A 21,067-nucleotide genomic window follows, 5' to 3' on the forward strand; every position below is an offset into this window, starting at 1 on the left:
TCAAAGCAGAAAAGGGTGGAAACACACAGCAGGTCAGGCAGCATCTGTGGAGAGAAAGATTGACAGGTCGAGCTGCAGGCGGGGCATGGTCTGCGCACAGCTGACTGGCCGGGCAGGCGGCCGGCAACAGCGCCTGCGCGTCCCGCCTTGTGCCGGTTGCTGGGCCGACGGGGGGGAGGGGCGCGCACGCCCAGCTCCGTCGTGACGCCGTGCCGTGACGTGACGTGGTGACGTAATCCTCCTTCCCGCAGCACCCGTGCCACCGCTCGGTGGCGACCGAGAGCTCGCGCACCCGGCCCTCCCCCTCCCCCTCCCGGCCTAGGCCGCACCGCACCGGCCCCGCGCTGCCCCGCACTCGGGTGAGTTGGCGTCTGCACTCGGGGGGTGGGCAGGGCCTGGGGAGAGGAGGCCGGCGTGTTACGGGCGGGGGGTTGAAGGTAGGAGGGTGAAGAGGGCGGGGGCACTGGGGGTGGGGGGGGGGGAGGACAGGTGCGGGGCAGGTGGTGGCGTGGGCTGGATGGGGTGGGCTCTGTCTCTCTGACCCGTGCAATCTGTCTCACACACATACACTCACATATACACACGGACATAAACACACACATACACTCACACTCACACTCACATATACACACACATTCACACTCACATATACACACACATTCACACTCACATATACACACACATTCACACTCACATATACACACTAACATAAACACACACATTCACACTCACATATACACACTGACATAAACACACACACATTCATACTCATATATACACACCAACAAATAAACACACACACACTCATATGTACACTAAGATAAACGCACACACATTCACACTCACATATACGCACTAACATATTTAGCATTCATAGCAAAAGGATTGGAGTATAGGAGCAGGGAGGTTCTACTGCAGTTGTACAGGGTCTTGGTGAGACCACACCTGGAGTATTGCGTACAGTTTTGGTCTCCTAATCTGAGGAAAGACATTCTTGCCATAGAGGGAGTACAGAGAAGGTTCACCAGACTGATTCCTGGGATGTCAGGACTTTCATATGAAGAAAGACTGGATAGACTCGGCTTGTACTCACTAGAATTTAGAAGATTGAGGGGGGGATCTTATAGAAACTTACAAAATTCTTAAGGGGTTGGACAGGTTAGATGCAGGAAGATTGTTCCCGATGTTGGGGAAGTCCAGAACAAGGGATCACAGTTTAAGGATAAGGGGGAAATCTTTTAGGACCGAGATGAGGAAAACATTTTTCACACAGAGAGTGGTGAATCTCTGGAATTCTCTGCCACAGAAGGTAGTTGAGGCCAGTTCATTGGCTATATTTAAGAGGGAGTTAGATGTGGCCCTTGTGGCTAAAGGGATCAGGGGGTATGGAGAGAAGGCAGGTACAGGATACTAAGTTGAATGATCAGCCATGATCATATTGAATGGCGGTGCAGGCTCGAAGTGCCGAATAGCCTACTCCTGCACCTATTTTCTATGTTTCTATTAACACACACATTCACACTCACATATACACACTAACATAAACACACACATTCACACTCATATATACACACCAACAAATAAATACACACACATTCACACTCACATATACACACGAACATAAACACACATACAGTCACACTCGCATATACACACCAACAAATAAACACACACACATTCACACTCACATACACACGTGCATAAACACACACACATTCACACTAACATAAACACACACACATTCCCACTCACATATACACACCAACATAAAAACACACACACATTCACACTCACATATGCACACTAACATAAACACACACATTCACACGCACATATACACACCAACAAATAAAAACACACACATATACACACGTGCATAAACACACACACATTCACACTCACATATACAGGGCAACAAATAAACACACACATTCACACTCACATATACACACTAACATAAACACACACACTTTCACACTCATATATACACACTAACATAAACACACACATTCACACATATACACACCAACAAATAAACACACGCACATTCACACTCACATATACATACACACATTCACATAAACATTGCTCTAATTTCTACATGGTGAAACCAAAATGTATAAAAATGGCCTTTATTAAAATCTGACAATGTGCACTTTAACCACATGTGATTTTTTCTAATACAAATCTCAAATTGTGGAGTACAGAGGCAAACAAATAAATGATGGGTCTTTGTCCCAAACATTATGGAGGACACTTTATATTCAGTGAGAACCAACATCAATGAAACCGTGTAAGAAAGAACTGCAGAAGCTGGTATAAATCGAAGGTAGACACAAAATGCTGGAGTAACTCAGCGGGACAGGGAGCATCTCTGGAGAGAAGGAAAGGGTGACGTTTCGGGTCGAGACCCTTCTTCAGACTGAAACTATACCGTGTGAATGTCGGTGTGGGGATCTATTCCCCATAGAGTTGGTGTGTCTGTAACGACTCTCGCTAAGTATCTGTTACATGGGATTGTGTTCAAGAAGGAACTGCAGATGCTGGAAGAGCATGGGATTGTTGGGTTCCAATTCTACCAGGGTCAGGCAGAAAGTAATAGGACTTTGTGAAAGTCCCTCTAACAAAGTCAGTAATAAGGTAGCAGAAATAGATTTTTAACAATAAATCACTTTAAGGGCAGCAGAGTGGTGCAGCGGTAGAGTTGCTGCCTTACAGCGCCAGAGACCCGGGTTCAATCCTGACTACGGCTGCTGTCTGCACAGAGTTTGTATGTTCCATGCTCCGGTTTCCTTCCACACTCCAAAGACGTATAGGTTTGTAGGTTAATAGGCTTTGATAAAATTGTAAATTGTCTCTAGTGTGTAGAATGGTGTTATTGTGCGGGGATCGCTGGTCGGCACGGTCTTGGTGGGCTGAAGGGTCTGTTTCTGCGCTGTATCTCTAAACTAAACTAAATCAACAGTCGGTACTCTTGCCTGCCAATTGTAAAACAATGGAGATGGTGTGGAAAGGATAGGGCTGGACATGTTTTCTAATTGTGTTTGTGTGTATGTGTGTGTGCATGCGTGTGTTTGCTTATTCCTGCTTGACTCTGTGTAAATGCTTGAGCAGCAGTGAAGGTATTGAAATGGAAATGAGGTGTAAATCGTTCAAGTGAGAAATACCAGAATTAGATTCATATTAATTTAATTTATCGAGTTGATGTTAAAATTGTCCCTTGATGCCCCTGTGTATTGTCTTTGCAAAATTTTGCTGTTCCTGTTGTTTTACATTCGTCGTTGTATTTATTGTTGGGTCCATCATTGTCATGTATACTGTGTGCTCTATGTGTTTTGTGCAAACAAAAAATTTCACCGCACTCTTGTGTGTATGACAGTAAATTAATCTGAATCTGACACAATGTGAGATTGTATGCTGTTATATTAAAGAGTGGTATGCTATTAAGTTTATTCCACATGGGGAAAGGAGAATGCACCTCAAGAGATCATGTTCCACCATCCACCTATTCAATACAAGCTGTTTTACTCCCAGTGAATGGATGCAGATCCATATAGTATGTTTAAGAAGGAACTGCAGATGCTGGAAAATCGAAGGTAGACAAAAATGCTGGAGAAACTCAGCGGGTGAGGCAGCATCTATGGAGCGAAGGAAACAGGCAACGTTTCGGGCCGAAACATGCCTATTTCCTTCGCTCCATAGATGCTGCCTCACCCGCTGAGTTTCTCCAGCATTTTTGTCTACCATATAAATAGTATGTTTGCTTTTCCAGTAAAGCCTGTAAATTCTCCTCGTTGTAAGAACTTGAAGGACATAAACGAGTGAATGTCGGTTTTACTAATTGGGCCATCTGTTAACGTCATGCTGTTTTTAGTTGAAATCTTAACTACACATGCATTTACTTTGCAGTTGTACCTCAAGTACAGAATGGCGATCATCTTGACAGTCGTGATAAATTTAATTCTGGCATACTGAACCTCACAGTAAGTTTTTTTTAAATCATTTTGACTATTCCCACTTCCACAAAATTAGTTAATATATTTATCAGAGTGGGTGTCAGAGGTTATGAGGAGAAGGCAGTAGAATGGGGTTAGGAGGGAGGGATTGAATGGCGGAGTAGGCTTGATGGGCGAATGGCCTAATTTGCTCCTATCACTTATGATCACATGATTTATTGGGCTTTCAGGCCTTTAACGTTTGGATGAGATGGAGTTAATACAGGATAGGTCACTGATCCGTGGAATAATTAAGCTGCATGTTGAATCAGCCTGTGGGCTAAGGAGAACCATGTTGTGTAGGAGAGGAAGGCAACTTTGTTAAGCAGATGTCAGGATTTCAGAAGCTAGAATCAGTTTTAGTTTATTTTAGAGATACAGCATGGAAGCAGGCCCTTCAGCCCTCCAGGTCCGCGCTGACCAGCGATCCCCGCACACTAACACTATCCTACACACACTAGGGACAATTTACATTTATACCAAGCCAATTAGCCTACAAACCTGTATATCTTTGGAATGTGGGAGGAAACTCACACAGGTCACAGGGAGAACGTACAAACTCCGTACAGACAAGCACCCCTATTCCGCATCGAACCCAGGTCTCTGACGCTGTAAGGCTGCTACTCTACTGCTGCGCCACCATGCCGCTCACTAGCATTTACTGAAAGTTTGGTACCACTTGGCATAATACCAACTTTGAAGAACCAGTACAAAAGAGGAAATGCCAGAAAAAAGTGTTAGTACAGGAATACTACTAGAGCAGATAATGTGCCTGAAAACTGTTACATCCAAAGATTATGAACTATGAGCCAGAGATGTGAACAGGAAGGAGAGACAGAAGATAATCTGGTTCTCGCCTTCCAAAATTCTGTAGGATTTGAGGTTGACCCCACAAATTGGAGGGAAGCCAATATAAGCTCATTATTGGAGAAAGGTGAGAGAAAATAGGGAACAATCAACTTGTGAAAACAAAATTTTTATGTCAATTTAGTCACAAAATGACTATACAATTGAGCACAGTCAAGATGGATTAATGAAAGATAGACTACACTTCTTCCCACCCTGCTTCCTGTAGAGACTCTATCCCCTACTCCCAATTCTTTCGTCTATGCCGCATCTGTGCCCAGGATGAGGTTTTCTATACCAGGTCATCGGAGATGTCCTCATTCTTGGGGAAATTTGGGTTCCCCTCTTCCATTATACTGTAGATGAGGCTCTCACTAGGGTCTCCACGATATCCCGCAGTTCCGCTCTTGCTCCCCCTCCCCCTATTCGTAACAAGGACAGAGTCCCCCCCTGGTCCTCACCTTCCACCCCACCAGCCGTCGTATACAACATATAATCCTCCAACATTTTCACCACCTTCGACGGGATCCCACATCTTTCCATCTCCACCCCGTTCTGCTTTCCGCAGAGACTGTTCCCTCCGCAACTCCATGGTTAACTCCTCCCTCGTCCCTTTCCACCCCCTCCCCAGATACTTTCCCCTGCAACTGCAGGAGATGCAACACCTGTCCCAACACCTCCCTCGACTACATCCAAGGACCCCGACAGTCTTTCCAGGTGAGGCAGAGGTTCACTTGCACCTCCTCAAACCTCATCTACTGTATCCACCTGTTCCAGGTGTCAACATCTCTACATCGGCGAGATCAAGCGAGGGCTCGGCGATCGTTTCACTGAACACCTCCACTCAGTCCGCCTGAACCTGCCAGATCTCCCAGTTGTTCAGCACTTTAACTCCCCCTCCCATTCCCAATCTGACCTTTCTGTCCTGGGACTCCTCCATTGTCAGAGTGAGACCCAGCGCAAATTGGAGGAACAGCACCTCATATTCCACTTGGGTAGCTTACACCCCAGCGGTATTAACATTGACTTCTCTAACTTCAAATAGCCCTTGTTTTCCCTCTCTCTCCATCCCCCCTCCCCCTTCCCAGTTCTCCCACCAGTCTTACTGTCTCCGACTACATTCTATCTCTGTACCACCCACTCCCCTGACATCATTCTGAAGAAGGGTCTCGACCCGAAACTTCATCCATTCCTTCTCTCCAGCGATGCTGCCTGGCCCGCTGAGTTTTGTGTCTACCTTTAATGAATGGTAAATCAGATTTGACTAATCTATTGCCGTTTGTTGAGGGGGAGCCAACGCACTTGTGCTTGGGTTTTCAGAAGACTTTCAAAAATGTCCCAAGCAGGAGATTGGGAAATAAGGTTAGAGCACATCTTAGAATGGATTGAAAGTTGATCAGTTCAAAATGAGTCAAATTTGCAAGTTGGAATGTGTAAGAAGGAACTGCAGATACTGGTTTAAACCAAAGATAGACATAAAAAGCTGGAGTAACTCAGCGGGACAGGCAGCATCTCTGGAGAGAAGGAATGGGTGATGTTTCGGGTCGAGACCTTTCTTCAGACTGGTTAGGGATAAGGAAAAAAAGCGATATAGACAGTGATGTGGAGAGATAAAGAACAATGAATGAAAGATATGCAAAAAAAGTAACGATGACAAAGGAAACAGGCCGTTTTAAGCTAGCTCGCTAGGAGCTCATCCGCCCTTTGATGGGTCTTGTTTTAGGTCCTGCTGGGGGTCTACAGCCCCCTCCTCACCTGGCAAAACAGGTGGGGTAGACGGTTAAGTCGCCGACTATCCGACCATGGAGCAGATAGCATGGGATTACATGGTACCCGTGGCGCGGAGAGAGGGAATGCTCCAGGGATGCTGCCTATCCCGCTGAGTTACTCCAGCTTTTAGTGTCTTATCTTTTTGCAAGTTGGAAAACTGTTTTGTGAATAGAGTTCAAACGATTCATAATAATTTGGGCGAGTTAACTAAAGGTAAAATTTCCAAGTTTACTGGTGGCAAAAAATTAATGGGAATGGTGGGGGAGTAGTGAAGAAGATGCAAATTGTCTTCAAAGAGATGTGCACAGGCTCGGGGAGTGGGCAATATATAGTGATGCACAATGTGAAACATAGGAGGTTATCCACTTCAATGGAAGAAACAGCAATGGTGGCTACATTTTTGGTCAAAGGAACCTGGGCGTTCTTGTGCACAAGTTGCTGAAACCTAACATGCAGGTGCCAGTGTAATTAGGATTGAAAATGATAGGTTGGCCTTTATTGCTTGACAATTGAAATACAAGCCTAATTGAACAAGACCACGGTAAAACTCCAGCTGAAGTATTATCTATAATTTTCCTTACCTCATTTTAAAAAAAGATTGCAGTCGGGGAAGCGGTCCAAAGATTCACCAGACTAGTTTCTTAAATGGCAGGTTTGATAAATGCGATTGAATAGATTAGACAATTATATGGGAAGGAACTGCGGATGCTTGTTTTGACTGGATAGATTATTTATATTACTCTAGACTACTATATATATTGGGCAGCACAGTGGCACAGCCGGTGGAGCTGCTGCCTCACAGCACCAGAGATCCGGGTTCAGTCTTGACCTCGGATGCTGTCTGTATGGAGTTTACCCTTTTCCCTGTGACTACGTGGCTTTCCTCCAGTTTCCTCCCACATCCCAAAGACGTGCGGGTCTTTAGGCAAATTGACCCCAGTATGTAGGGAGTTGGTAATGTGGGATAACATAGAACGGTTGAGAACAGGTAATGAATGGTCGGCATGGACTCAATGGGCGGAAGGTGCCTGTTTTCATGCTGTATTTTTAAACCTAATTATATTCTCCAATGTTTTTACATATCTAGCAGTTAAATAATTTAACTCCAGACTTCAAAAGAGTTGTTTATGCGATCAGTTTCCATCGTGTTGACCTTCTGTCTTCTAAAGTTCAGAATGTAGTAAATCATAATTGTTGAGTTTGACAGAGTAACTTTTTTGTTACAGGGGTTGAACATAAAGGAAGATGGTAAGCAATCAAGTTGTACTGGAGTCAAAGGCAGCCCCTAAAAACCTGTTGGAAGAAATGCACAAACTCCGCATCTTATGCTACTTCTGTGACGTGACAGTGCAGATAGAACATCAGGGAAACAAAGAGGAATTTGTTGCTCATAAAGCTGTGTTGGCTGCGGCCAGCAGTTACTTCAAAGAACTGTTCCTTAATGAAATGGTGAACACTAAAATTACTGTAGTAACTCTGCAAGATATCTACACAGCAGACTTTGCCTCTTTTCTGGATTTTGTCTATACAGCAAAAGTGGAGGTTGAAGCCGAGAGGGTACAAAGGATACAGGAGATTGCGGAGAAGTTGAAATGCAAGGAGCTTGCGGAAGTCTGCAGTCAGGTGAAAACACAGATACTTGAGACTGCTCTGATGGACCTGGGCAATTTGGCTGATTCCCATGGAGCCGAGGATCTTAAAGACACCAAAGAACTGAGAGATTATGTCTCCGCTCCTGCTCAAACTGCAACTGTAATACCTTCCAAAGCACACAACTGCAAAGAATCCTCTAGCCAAGATATTTCGAATGAAGAGAAAGTTCATGATAGCGATTTGAATGCAGTGCCCACAACTACCAGAAGCAAAGGCTGGGAAAAATCGGAAAAGGACAAGAAAACGGGGAAACCGCTGAATGTAAAGGCAAAACGAGTTAGCGGTAGGCTGGCCGGCCGAAAAGTCTTTTTAGAAATTCCCAAAAAGAAATATACGCGTAAACTCAAAGAGCAGGAGAAGGTTAAACAAGGCCTGGAAGAAGAATCTGTAAAATTGGCCTTGGTCGAAGGTAATCAAAATATTGAAGACCAAGTCAAGAAGGAAACAACAGCAGAGGTTGTTGTTGAGGAGGCAGATGATGAAGAGATGATGGAGGGAGATGATGTTGAAGATGAGGAGGAAGAACCAGAAAGTGACGATAGCGAGTTTGAATTGGATGAGGACACCAGAAAGACACCAGATGAGAATGAGAAGAAGAGAAGGGGTGGAAATTTCAAGTGCGACAAATGTGAGAAAGACTTTCAGTATGAGAAAAGCTACTTGAAGCACATCGAACAAAACCACGGTATTACTCCAGAAATCATATACCGCTGCGAGACCTGCAACCAGACTTTTGCAAATCGCTGCAACTTAAAGAGCCACCAAAGACATGTCCACGTTGAGGAACGTCGCTTCCCGTGCACAATCTGCGGCAAAAAGTTTAAAAGGAAAAAGGACGTGAAACGGCATATCCTCCAAGTACACGAGGGCGGTGGAGAGCGCCATCTATGCTTGCAGTGTGGTAAAGGACTGAGTTCCAAAACTGCCTTGAGGCTCCATGAAAGGACACACACTGGAGACAAACCTTACGAATGCACTGTATGCCATGCAAAGTTTTCTCAGCCATCTGCACTGAAGGTGCACTTGAGGTAGAAACGTCTTAAGTAATTATTCAATGATATCTGTTACTTCAATATTGTAATAATTGTTGTTTGCTTCCAAGATAATGGAGAGGTCGTTCCATCTGTCTCGCCCTCATTGCAGCAATATAATTTAACTTGTTGTTGACCAGATTTATTTCAAACGCAGATCGTCAAGCTAGTTTGTCGTTTTTAGAAGTTAATCTATGCACAAATGATAACCAAGACCACTATAATACAGAAAATGTTGAAGTACACAGCAGGTCAGGCAGCATCTTAAGAGAAGCAAATGGAGTTAACATTTCAGTTTGATGGTGGTTTTCTGATGAAGCATGAACTCTTCTTTCTCTCTCCTCAGTTTCTACCTGACCAGGGTATTAAAGTATTTTCTGTTTTTATTTCAGATTTCTGACCTGCAATATTTTGCTTTACGTGAATGTGACTGACTTGGCCCAGATCATACAGTCTATATTTAAAAATTGTAGTTTTGTGTTATTTTTACTTTCCATCGTGTCTCAGATTGAAAAAAAATGTTTTTTTTCTAAAAGACAGATTTGGTACATGTTTGAACATATGGATAATTAAGGATCTGGGCATTCAGCAAGAAAATTAAGTTGCTTACTCAGCAATGATTGTTGCGGGATCTCAACCTTGATTTTACGAACTTTTACTATCAATCAATCAACCTTTATTGTCATCTTGCAAGCAACAGTTGTACAGTGCAAAATGACTTGGTAGAGCCGGCAGGAAGGATAGAATAGCTTATCGGTTTTATTTCTTCATCCATTCGTTAAATAGATGTACTTTGACCTTAATGCTGGAATTCAACCTTTTGCAATTCCAAAATGGTAGATCTATGATCTAACCGTTAGATGACTGTTTCTTTAATGCTTTCTCCAGGGAAGAATACAAAAAATAGGAGGGCAGATGGACATATTCGACCATAAGACGTAGGAGCGGTATTTGGCCATTCGATCGTGGCTGATCTATTTTTCCCTGTCAACCCCATTCTCCTGCCTTCTCCCTGTAACTGTTTATTAATTACACGATTACTAATCAGGAACAAAATCATTCACCGCTTTAAAAATTCCAAATGACTTGGTCTCCACCGCCATCTGTGGCAGTGAATTCCATAGATTTACCACCCTCTAGACCAGTGCTTCTTAAACTATTTCAATGTCATTCACTCTTGAGTCTTTATCACAAAATTTCATTCACCCTTGACTAAATTTTCTAATGTTTTTTTGATAATTGTTGTCTTATTCTCCCTTGTGTGTAATTTAATATATCATTTATTTTGTCACATGAGCAAAAACATAAATTAACTAATTCACCCCCAGAATAATGTCATTCACCCTTGGGTGAACCATTCACCAATCTAAGAAGCACTGCTCTAGATAAAGAAATTCCTCTTCATCTGCAGTCCTTTTATTTTGAGACTGTGCCCTCTGGTTCTAGACTCTCCCACTACGGGAAATGTACATGATTATTTGAACAACATTGGCCTCCTAAAATGTCAAATGTAAAGGCCAGGATACTGAGGAGAAAATGTAGAAGGAAGTAGAGAAGCAGGTAACATTTTTAGTAGTGAATCTATTAGATGCTGGTCTAGGACTGTCTTGTTTGGTTAATAAAATTAGGTAAGGAATAGGCCAAAGACATAACATGATTTAGCATTTCAGTGATTTATAACCATTAACTCCAAAGACATACAGGTTTGTAGGTTAATTGGTTTAGTAAATGTACAAATTGTCCCTAGTGGCTATAGGATAGTGTTAATGTGCAGGGATCGCTGGTCGGCGCAGATCCGGTGGGCCAAAAGGGCCTGTTTCCACGCCGTATCTCTAAACTAAACTAAAAAGGAAATCAACGCAATTACTTTCCTTTAGTCATTTCTACTGAAAGGTTCAAAGCAAAAAACATTAGTTCATTATAAAATAGTGCAGTCTTCAGAAAGATTTACCAATATATTAGTTTCAACAATAAAAAAATAAGAAAACCTAAACGTTGCAGAAAACAAAATGCTGGAGGAATTCAGCAGACTGAGAGTATCCAGATATAGCGTCTCAAACTGAAATCTCGACCGTAGTTCTGCCTCCACAGATGCTGCTTGACCTGCCCCTTCAGTAGTGTGTTTCTCTCTCCTGATTATGGCATATGCAGTCTTGTGTGTCAACAGCTAAAGTAATGTCCATAATTTTGGGTTTTATTGACATTTTATAATATAAGGTTCAATCTAATTTATTTGAAGTCTGATGTGTACAATGTTTGGAATTTTATCTTTGAATATTGAGAATACTTTGGACAATATTTATAAGATTCATGTCTCTCTTTTGTGCACTTTTAAGGGTGCATACCGGCGAAAAGCCTTTTGCCTGTGATGAATGTGGTGCCAGGTTCACACAGAATCACATGTTGATATATCACAAGAGATCTCATACAGGTAATCATTTATTTTTTGGGTTTTGGTGAAAATCCAGTACATTCTGAAATGTGATTTAAATCAAGAATTGTGATTAAGCCACGTTTTCAATTTACTTGAAATACTCGGTAGTTAAAACAGCCTTGGACCTGTCCATAAAAAGTGGGAACATGTTTGAAAGAGAAAAATTGATGCAAACACAGAGTAATAGTAATGAAGAATTATAGTTTATCCAACCTCCCCTTATTTTAGGTAAAGTTTATTGTCAAGTGTACCGAGGTACAGTGAAAAGCTTTTGTTGCGTGCTATCCAGTCAGCAGAAAGACAATACATGATTACAATCGAGCCTTTTACAGTGTATAGATACTTGATAATGGGATAATGTTTAGTGCAAGGTAAAGCCAGCAAAGTCCAATCAAGGATATTCCGAGGGTCACCGAAGAGGTAGATTGTAGTTCAGCATTGCAAGGCCATCTAATCCCAGCAGTATCCTGGTAAACTACTTCTGCGCCTTCTCCAATGCCTCTACCATGTCTAGTATAACCATATAACAATTACAGCACGGAAACAGGCCAACTCAGCCCTTCTAGTCCGTGCCGAACACTTATTCTCCCCTAGTCCCATCTACCTGCACTCAGATCATAACCCTCCATTCCTTTCCTGTCCATATACCTATCCAATTTATTTTTAAATTATAAAATCGAACCTGCCTCCACCACTTCCACTGGAAGCTCATTCCACACAGCTACCACTCTCTGAGTAAAGAAGTTCCCCCTCATGTTACCCCTAAACTTCTGTCCCTTAATTCTCAAGTCATGTCCTCTTGTTTGAAACTTCCCTACTCTCAATGGGAAAAGCTTATCCACGTCAACTCTGTCTATCCCTCACATCATTTTAAAGACCTCTATCAAGTCCCCCCTTAATCTTCTGTGCTCCAAAGAATAAAGACCTAACTTGTTCAACCTTTCTCTGTAACTTAGTTGCTGAAACCCAGGCAACATTCTAGTAAATCTCCTCTGTACTCTCTCTATTTTGTTGACATCCTTCCTATAATTAGGTGACCAAAATTGTGCACCATACTCCATAATTGGCCTCACCAATGCCTTGTACAATTTTAACATTACATCTTAGAACCATTTTTAAACAATGGAACAACATGCGCAAAACGCCAACCCTCCGGCACTATTCCCGTTTCTAATGACAATTGAAATAGTTCTGTTATAGCCCTTGCTATTTCTACACTAACTTCCCTCAATGTCCTAGCGAATATCCTGTCAGGACCTGGAGAATTATCTACTTTTATATTTTTCAAAAGTGTCAGTACTTCCTCTTCTTTGAATCTCATAGTTTCCATAGCTACTCTACTTGTTTCCCATACCTCACATAGTTCAATATCCTTCTCCTTGGTGAATACCGAAGAAAATAAATTGTTCAATATCTCCCCCATCTCTTTTGGCTCTGCAGATAGCTGTCCACTCTGACTCTCTAATGGACCAATTTTATCCCTCGTTATCCTTTTGCTATTAATATAGCTGTAGAAACCCTTTGGATTTACTTTCACCTTACTTGCCAAAGCAACCTCATCTTCTTTTAGCTTTTCTAATTTCTTTCTTAACATTCTTTTTACATTCTTTATACTCCTCAAGCACCTCATGCTACAATATGTTAACCATACAAGGACATTTCTATTGCACACAGCTCTGTCTTTCTCCAAGCTGTCCCATAATGGAGCCACTAATGATGCCCATTTCACAATTCAGTTGATTTACTTGAATGGGTTAGTTTACTGCCATTAACCTAACTTTCTTTTACAAAAGCTGATTTACTTGCCTATATTACAATAGTGTGTTTTTATTTTCGAATGACAAACCACTTGCAGTTCCTCGTGACCCTTAAGAATATGTACCTTGCTGCACAAAGAGGAACATAAAGAAATAATTTTAATTGTATAAAGCCTCTGATTAGATCCTCATCTGTACTTGTTGAAATGAAAGACTGAGATATAGAGGGTGTGGGGAGGATGTTTCTGGTAGTGGGAGGGTCTGGGACTAGAGGGCACAGCCTCAGAATAAAAGGTTGAATGGAGATGAGGAGGAATTTATTTTGCCAGGTGGTGGTGAATCTGTCGAATTCATTTCCACAGATGGCGGTGTGGCCATGTCAGTGGGTATTTTTAAAGCGGAGATTAATAGGTTCTTGATTAGTAAAGGCATCAAAGATTATGGGGAGAAGGCAGGAGAATGGGGTTCAGAAGAAAAAATAATCAGCCATGATCGAATGGAGGAGCAGACTCGAAGGGCTGAATGGCTGAATTCTGCTCCTGCATCTCATGGTTGAGAAGGTGTGGTGGTAAAAGGAGTACAAAGCACCACATTACCAAGAACATTGGATTTTGAGAGAAAATTATATGAACCGTGTTCTCTCGAATATAGAAGACTAGCAACGGATATGATGGGAAGAGAAACCTTTAACACTGGTAGGAGGACTTCAATTTGAAATTCGTCAAAGCATGCAGGAGAGAAGATGGAAGTGCTACAAAACAAAGTGTGATAGAAACAGGGAACACGCTCCCACATAATGCAGATTATAACACGATCTTCGAATTAAAAAATAATTGTTCAACTTCAATGGGATAGAAAGGAATATGAAGCCAAAATGTAGGGGGTGGTGTTGTTAGGATGTTGGATTGAATGATAGCACAAACTTAAAAGACTGAATGGCCTGTTTTTGTTCTTTGTATAGTCAGGAAAAAAACCACACAATGCTGGAGTAACTCAGCAGATCAGGCAGCAAGCATCTCTGGAGACCATGGATAGGTGACATTTCAGGTGGTGACCCTTCTTCAGACTGATTATAGTACAGGGGAGGGAGAAGCCTGGACAAGAGACATATAGTCAATACCGTTTAACCTCACCGTTATATAAGTCATGGACACTTGAGCACAGCTTTACTAATTTTACTTTATTTTACAGGTGAAAAACCCTTTATGTGTGAAACATGTGGAAAAAGTTTTGCTTCAAAGGAGTATTTAAAACACCACAACAGGATTCACACCGGATCAAAGCCATTTATATGTGGAATCTGCTTTCGAGCCTTTGCACAGAGAAATTCTCTTCACCAGCACCTTCGAGTTCATACAGGTGCGATACGATTTTGTGCCAACACTTTTGTTGTAATGCTCAAGCCCCTGTCCCACTTAGGCAATTTTTTCGGTGACTAGGCTGCCACCACATGATTGCGGGGTGACGCCTGTACGGTGGTGAGTTGTCTCCTCAAGTCACCTCAAGAGTCGTAACGTTTTTCTGGTCGCCGCTGGATTTTGAAATGTTCAAAACTTTTCGGCGACTGTGGGCTTGAGGTAGCTTGTCTTCTCCTGTCATAGGTGCTGTCGTAGGTTGTCGCCGGGTGCTGACTTCGGTGAATTCCATTGGCGACTACCTGCGTCAACCGGCAACAGGTACCGGCGACTGAATTGTCTTCAGTTGTCGCCGACGGGGTTGTTGGATGTAGGTTGACTTTGATTGTCGTAGGTTGTTGCCTGAGTGGTCGTAGGTTGTTGTAGGTGGACGTCGTAATGGGTCACCAGTTGACGGTAGCTTGCTGTAGCTTGAAGTCGACTAGGTGGTAGGTTGACGTAGACATTGTTGTGAGGGGGGAGTTCAGTCGCCGCTTTTTCAGCGACCTGCTACGACTATGACAGTCGCTGAAAAAATCGCCTAAGTGGGACAGGCCCTTCACTCTCCTTGAAGACAAGCTTAGTTTCTATATTTACTTATAAGCCAAGTACTATATCCAAATTTCCCCAAGTACAGATGTTATAAAGATATAAAATTGAGCATCTACATTAAAGCAAGCGGCAATATAACTCAGAAATTAAAGTATAGAGCAAAGAAATAGATAAAGTTCAGTAATGAGAGCTAAGTGGGTTATTTGTACCATGCAGCTTTTTGTCTCCTGTTCAGGAAGTTCAATGTATGAAGAACCTTGCACTGCAAATGTTTACTTTGATTAAAGTATTCCCGGGTATGAAGTACCCGGGATGGATCCAACCCCCATCTTTAATAGGTGCATGGTCAAGAACAATTGATTAAATTCAGCAGTGATTTAAAGACATGCCTTGCTTTTACATGCCCGATTTCATAACTTATCGGAGCCCCCAAAATCAATCCCTTTCCATCTGCTCATCTCACCCCCTCCCCGCACTCCGTTCCCCATTTTCTTTCCCACCCCACCTACAATGCCACCCTCTAGCTATCCCTATCTTCCACATTAACACCCTTTTATCTCTACTTCACCTCTTGCCTTGGTTACTATCTCCTCCCATCTCTGCTCCCCTGAATTCACTTATCACTTGCCAATTCTTGCCCCACCACTTCCCCTTCACCTATCTCAACTTTTGTTCCTTTTCTCCATCAGTATGAAGAAGGGTTCCAATCCAAAACATCACCTGAACTTTTCTCTCCACTGGCACAATCTGGCCTGCTGAGTTCTTACAGCACTTTTTTTTTTTTTTTTGCACAATCTATAGGCGATTAATTATGGTCACAGGGGACAAAGAGTAGCAAATTTAACTACTCACAAAAAATGCGAAGCAATGTAGCAGAAAAAGTGAAGTAGGAGGACTAAATGGACTGTTCTTGAAAGACCTGGAGGCTCAAATGTATTTGTTGGATTGATCATTATAAGGTGTCTTTTGCAGGTGAAAGGCCCTATTGCTGCGATCAGTGTGGCAAACAGTTCACACAGTTGAATGCTCTGCAACGCCATTATCGCATACATTCGGGAGAGAAACCTTTTATGTGCAGTGCATGTGGGAGAACCTTCACTGATAAATCTACACTCAGAAGACACGCTTCAGTAAGTAACCAAATTGTATGATGCATTTTCTACAAGGCACTATTTGTAGATATATGTATATACTTGCTAGTGACATTACGGGTCAAAAGAAACAAAATGGATTCTAGCGTACCTGGATTTATGCGCTTCTGTGTAGAATGGCACTGCAGATGCTGTTTATACCAAAGATGGACACAAAATGATGGAGCAACTCTGCGGGTCAGGCAGCATCCCTGGAGAGAAGGAATAGGTGACGTTTCGGGACAGAATCCGTCTTCAGAAGATCCGAAACGTCACCTATTCCTTTTCTACAGAGATGCTGCCTGACCACCTGGGTTACTCCAGCATTTTGTGTCTATCTTGTGTCCTCATGTCTCCTCTTTCACTAAGTTTTAAGATTATCAAATATACAACAGTTTACCAATAAAAATTTAGTAAATCCTGCATCAGTTTATATTTGTAAACTTCCCCAATATAAATTTAGGACATCATTTATAACAGACGATTACAAGCAGATGCAAGAAGAGTATTGAACATTGTGAGGTACTGCACGGGCACAATTTGTAGAAATAAATTATTCTAATCAATGGAGCAATCAAGAACTGGAGGATGACTGTCAAAAGATTCAAGGATTTATTTATAAATACACATGTGGTAAGGTAAGGGGCTGTCCCACTTGGCCGTCATTTAGGCGACGGGCCAGTAGTGACTGACCCGCGACGGTCGGGCGCATCATCATGCGTCCGCAGAGCCGTCTGGAGCGCGTGACGTCATTTGAAGATAGGCACAAAATGCAGGAGTAAGTCAGCGGGACCGGCAGCATCTCTGGAGAGAAGGAATGGATGATATTTCGGGTCGAGACTCTTCTCCAGTCTGAAGAAGGGTCTCGACCCGAAACGTCACACATTGCTTATCTCCAGAGATGCTGCGGTCCCCGCTGTGTTACTCCAGCATTTTGTGTCCATCTAAAATGCTTTTTTTAAATTTTGCATCAGCTTTATATCAAAGCAAGATATGCCATTATAATTTAAGATACTTAATGCTACAGAAGACATCATGACCTTCCCCGGTGACTTGCACGCTTCATTCCTCTTGTGTATTCTGCTTCTGGATCCTGTGAACAGATCGAAATCCAAACATCTGAAACCCATTCGTCCATCCAACAAACTATAATTTGCCCACTCTCCGAAGAAGGGTCTCGATCTGAAACGTCCCCTATTCCTTCTCTCCAGAGATGCTGCCTGTCCCACTCAGTTACTCCAGCTTTTTGTGTCTATCTTAACTATAATTGAAACGTGGGCTTGTATTCTTCACAGGTCCATGACAAGAATGCACGATGGCAGTCCTTCCTTGTCACTTTGGACGAGGGAACAAAGAAGGGACACGCTCGAAGAACAGACCTCCACGCATTTGTGGACTGCGAGCAGGTTTCTCCCACAGATGCCCAAGACAGCTCAGCATCTTGTACAGAGCTGAATGCTGTAACACTCCACGGAAACATCTCCGGTGGACACGAGCAGGAAGCTTCGGGTACATCAGGTTGGAGGGCAGCCGATCTGCCTTCCATCACTATGGTGACTCAAGGAACCTCCATGGCGGTCACCTTTAACGAGCTTGCGGTGCTTCACACCCCAACAGATTTAGTGCAGCCTCACCTGCACACCTTGGCCAACGTCGAGCAGTTGGGTGCAGCAAGTTCACAAGGTCTAGTCCTCGACAACGTGGCACTGGAGAAGAATGGGGCCACCAACACAAGCATTGTGACTACCATTTCAGTACCCGCCTGCTTGGCCATGACTGGTCACATGAATAACATGCTAACACATGCAGCCGGGGGTGGACAAATGCCCAGTGGACTTCCTGTCACCCTAGCAGCAGGTTCTCCACAGTTAACTGTGATGCAAAGCTGTAACCTGTCAGTGTTGCAGAACACGGTAAATGGAGTGACCAATATACAGATGTGAGGTATTAATCAGCAATGCTATTTCCATTAGCCCCCAGACTCATGGATTCTATTTAACTAAATTTGGGTAAGGACACATTTTGATTATCTGCGACGTTTTGTCCATCGACTATGACTCTTCTGCAGTGAACTGGAGCATCAATGGCACAGTATACTTTTTACAATCTCCTTTGAGGCTCAAGATTGCAATTCTTTTGTGCTTCCACTTTTTCTGATGCTGTGTGACAGGGGTTGCCTTGTAATGGATTTAGATTTTTTAAATAAAGTAACTTGCAGTAACTAGTTAGTCTGACTATTGGCTTTGAAAGGCACCAGAAGATCTGTTACCCATGATTTGTTAGGTCCTTCAGAGAAAATAAGGTGATGCTACTTTTGTGACTGTCCCGCAATTTTTGTTTGGAAGACCTGGCATTAGTAATTATATTTACCCACCACATAATTAGTATTGGATTCTCATTTGCCTGCACAATGCTAAATGACATGCTTGGATTTTTGTCAACAGAAGGAAATACAATTTTTTTTTGATGTCCATAGCATCTCAGATCTAACGGCCTTATAATACAAGTGTCTTTATTTTAAATTATAGACTCGCCCCTGTATAAATGCACGTGCCTGTAATGCCGTGTAATATAGATGAGTAATTTTGGGGAAGTGATGCTGTTTGTTCATTTATGCTTTTATCAATAATGTCAAGATACAAAACATGGTCTTAATAAATCGAACATGTTCATAAGGCTCCTTTGTAACTTTGCAAATTGGCACTAATGTTCTGAAGCTCTGGAAATGCTCAAACTGAACGATGATTAAGCAGTACCGTGTATGTGGTGTAATTTTGAATGTATTAGTATAAAAAATGTGGTAGGAGACATTTATGAATTTGTATTTAACTTTGATCCATAATTTACAGTGTAAACAAATACTGGTGTAGAGGGATGCAATTCAAAATTGTAGCCAGTCACATTGGCCAGTCTACACAGTGCTGCTCCCCTAGTTCGTGTATGCTAACTTATCCAGCATGAAAAATGTTCTCAATAGACTTCAGTCTGATGGAGAGATCTTCTGAAAACAAGTTTCATGGGAATGTATGTTCTGCATCCGAGCTTACAAACACCATCTTTTCCTATCACTGAGGGAAAATTTCAAATTACTCCAGGTTAAAACAAACATTTGACTTCCATTTACCCAATGTTATTTTTGTCATTATAAGCTTGCTAGAAATTGTCCATCTAATTTTAAATATTGATAAAACACTGACATTACCATCTTACCTACTTCATACTGTAGGTCCAAGAGCATTCTTCAGAAGGTAATTTCTTTGTCACACCTGAGAGTGATATAAATTTACAGGTATGTCTTAGCCTAGTCGACTTAAATTAGATAATGTACTCGCAGAGTGATACAGTGTGAAAACAGGCCCTTCGGCCCAACTTGCCCACACAGGCCAACATGTCCCAGCTACACTAGTTCCACCTGCCAACGTTTGGTCTATATCCCTCCAGATTTGTCCTATGCATGTACTCTTAAGGGCCTGTCCCACTGTACGAGGTAATTCAAGAGATCTCCCGAGTTTAAAAAAAAAATCAAACTTGTGGTAAGTACGTAGCGGTTATGTCGGAGCTCGGGACGTCTCTTAGCGGCTCGTAACGCTAACGGCAGGTACTCGGGAAACGCCGTAAGCTCGTGAAGACTCGTGACGATTTTTCAACATGTTGAAAAATGTCCACGAGAGCCCCGAGTACCTACGAGCGGCTATTACCATAATTCTCCAAGTTCGAATCGGGGAACTCGGGAGAACTCTTGAATTCGCTCGTACAGTGGGACAGGACCTTTAGAACCAATTCACATTTAGCATCAATCCATAGTAACAACAAAATAATATATTTTGCAATATGTAGTATAAATATGAGTGATTTTAATTATTTATCCTGTTATGAACAATACTATAGGAATCCCACAAGCAGTTTAAAGTACTTACCTTTCAATCATTCTCTTTCTCGGAAACAAAAAGGTGAGAGAGGTTTTTTTTCTCCCACCTATTAGGACAGTATTGAAACAAAAATGGTCAAAATCTGCACCATCTCTATAAAAAGACACAAATGCATATCACAGGAGTTTACTATTGTAACCATCCTAATTTTGTCGCATAAATTTCCTCGCTGTCATTTTGTAACAAAAAATATCGTAAGAAGGTATGCTCCTACAGGTACCTATTTTATGCTTTAAAACCTTGTACTATTTTCCTTTAATATTTACCTAGAAGTTTCTCTTTCTAAACTCATTCTTAATGGAATTTCTTTAATGTTATGCCCTAATTTTATTATTTGTCTCCCTGTCAGCATTTGCTCATTTATACTTCCTTGTGCTGCTTGCTTTCTGCTCCTTTAGCCATAGGGTGGTTAATCTGTAGAATTCAGTGCCGCAGACGGCTGTGGAGGTCAAGTCATAGGGTATATTTAAAGCATAGAATGACAGGTTCTTGATTAGTAAGGGTGTCAAAGGTTATGGGAAGAAGGCAGGAGAATGGGGTTGAGATGGAAAAATAGATCAGCCATGATTGGATGGC

General features: G+C 42.3%; 1 protein-coding gene across 1 annotated transcript; it reads left to right on the forward strand.

Moving 5' to 3' along the window:
* Positions 1-301: 301 nt before the first annotated feature.
* Positions 302-19,239, forward strand: LOC116976374 (GDNF-inducible zinc finger protein 1). The gene is made up of 7 exons (XM_033026214.1): positions 302-359; positions 3,910-3,983; positions 7,838-9,292; positions 11,632-11,726; positions 14,678-14,845; positions 16,405-16,562; positions 17,858-19,239. Exons 3-7 carry the CDS (start codon positions 7,857-7,859, stop codon positions 18,503-18,505), a joined length of 2,505 nt encoding a protein of 834 aa, XP_032882105.1. The 5' UTR covers positions 302-359; positions 3,910-3,983; positions 7,838-7,856; the 3' UTR covers positions 18,506-19,239.
* The last annotated feature ends 1,828 nt before the right edge of the window (positions 19,240-21,067 follow it).

This window comes from Amblyraja radiata, chromosome 8 (assembly GCF_010909765.2).
Source record: "Amblyraja radiata isolate CabotCenter1 chromosome 8, sAmbRad1.1.pri, whole genome shotgun sequence".
Lineage (NCBI taxonomy): Eukaryota > Metazoa > Chordata > Chondrichthyes > Rajiformes > Rajidae > Amblyraja > Amblyraja radiata.

What these genes read in the sequence shown, in the direction of transcription:
- LOC116976374 (XM_033026214.1), top strand. Translation starts at nt 7,857, where the DNA reads ATGGTAAGCAATCAAGTTGTACTGGAGTCAAAGGCAGCCCCTAAAAAC. An exon ending in GCACTGAAGGTGCACTTGAG is followed by an intron (nt 9,293 to 11,631) that starts GTAGAAACGTCT and finishes TGCACTTTTAAG; the next exon opens with GGTGCATACCGGCGAAAAGC. An exon ending in GCACCTTCGAGTTCATACAG is followed by an intron (nt 14,846 to 16,404) that starts GTGCGATACGAT and finishes TGTCTTTTGCAG; the next exon opens with GTGAAAGGCCCTATTGCTGC.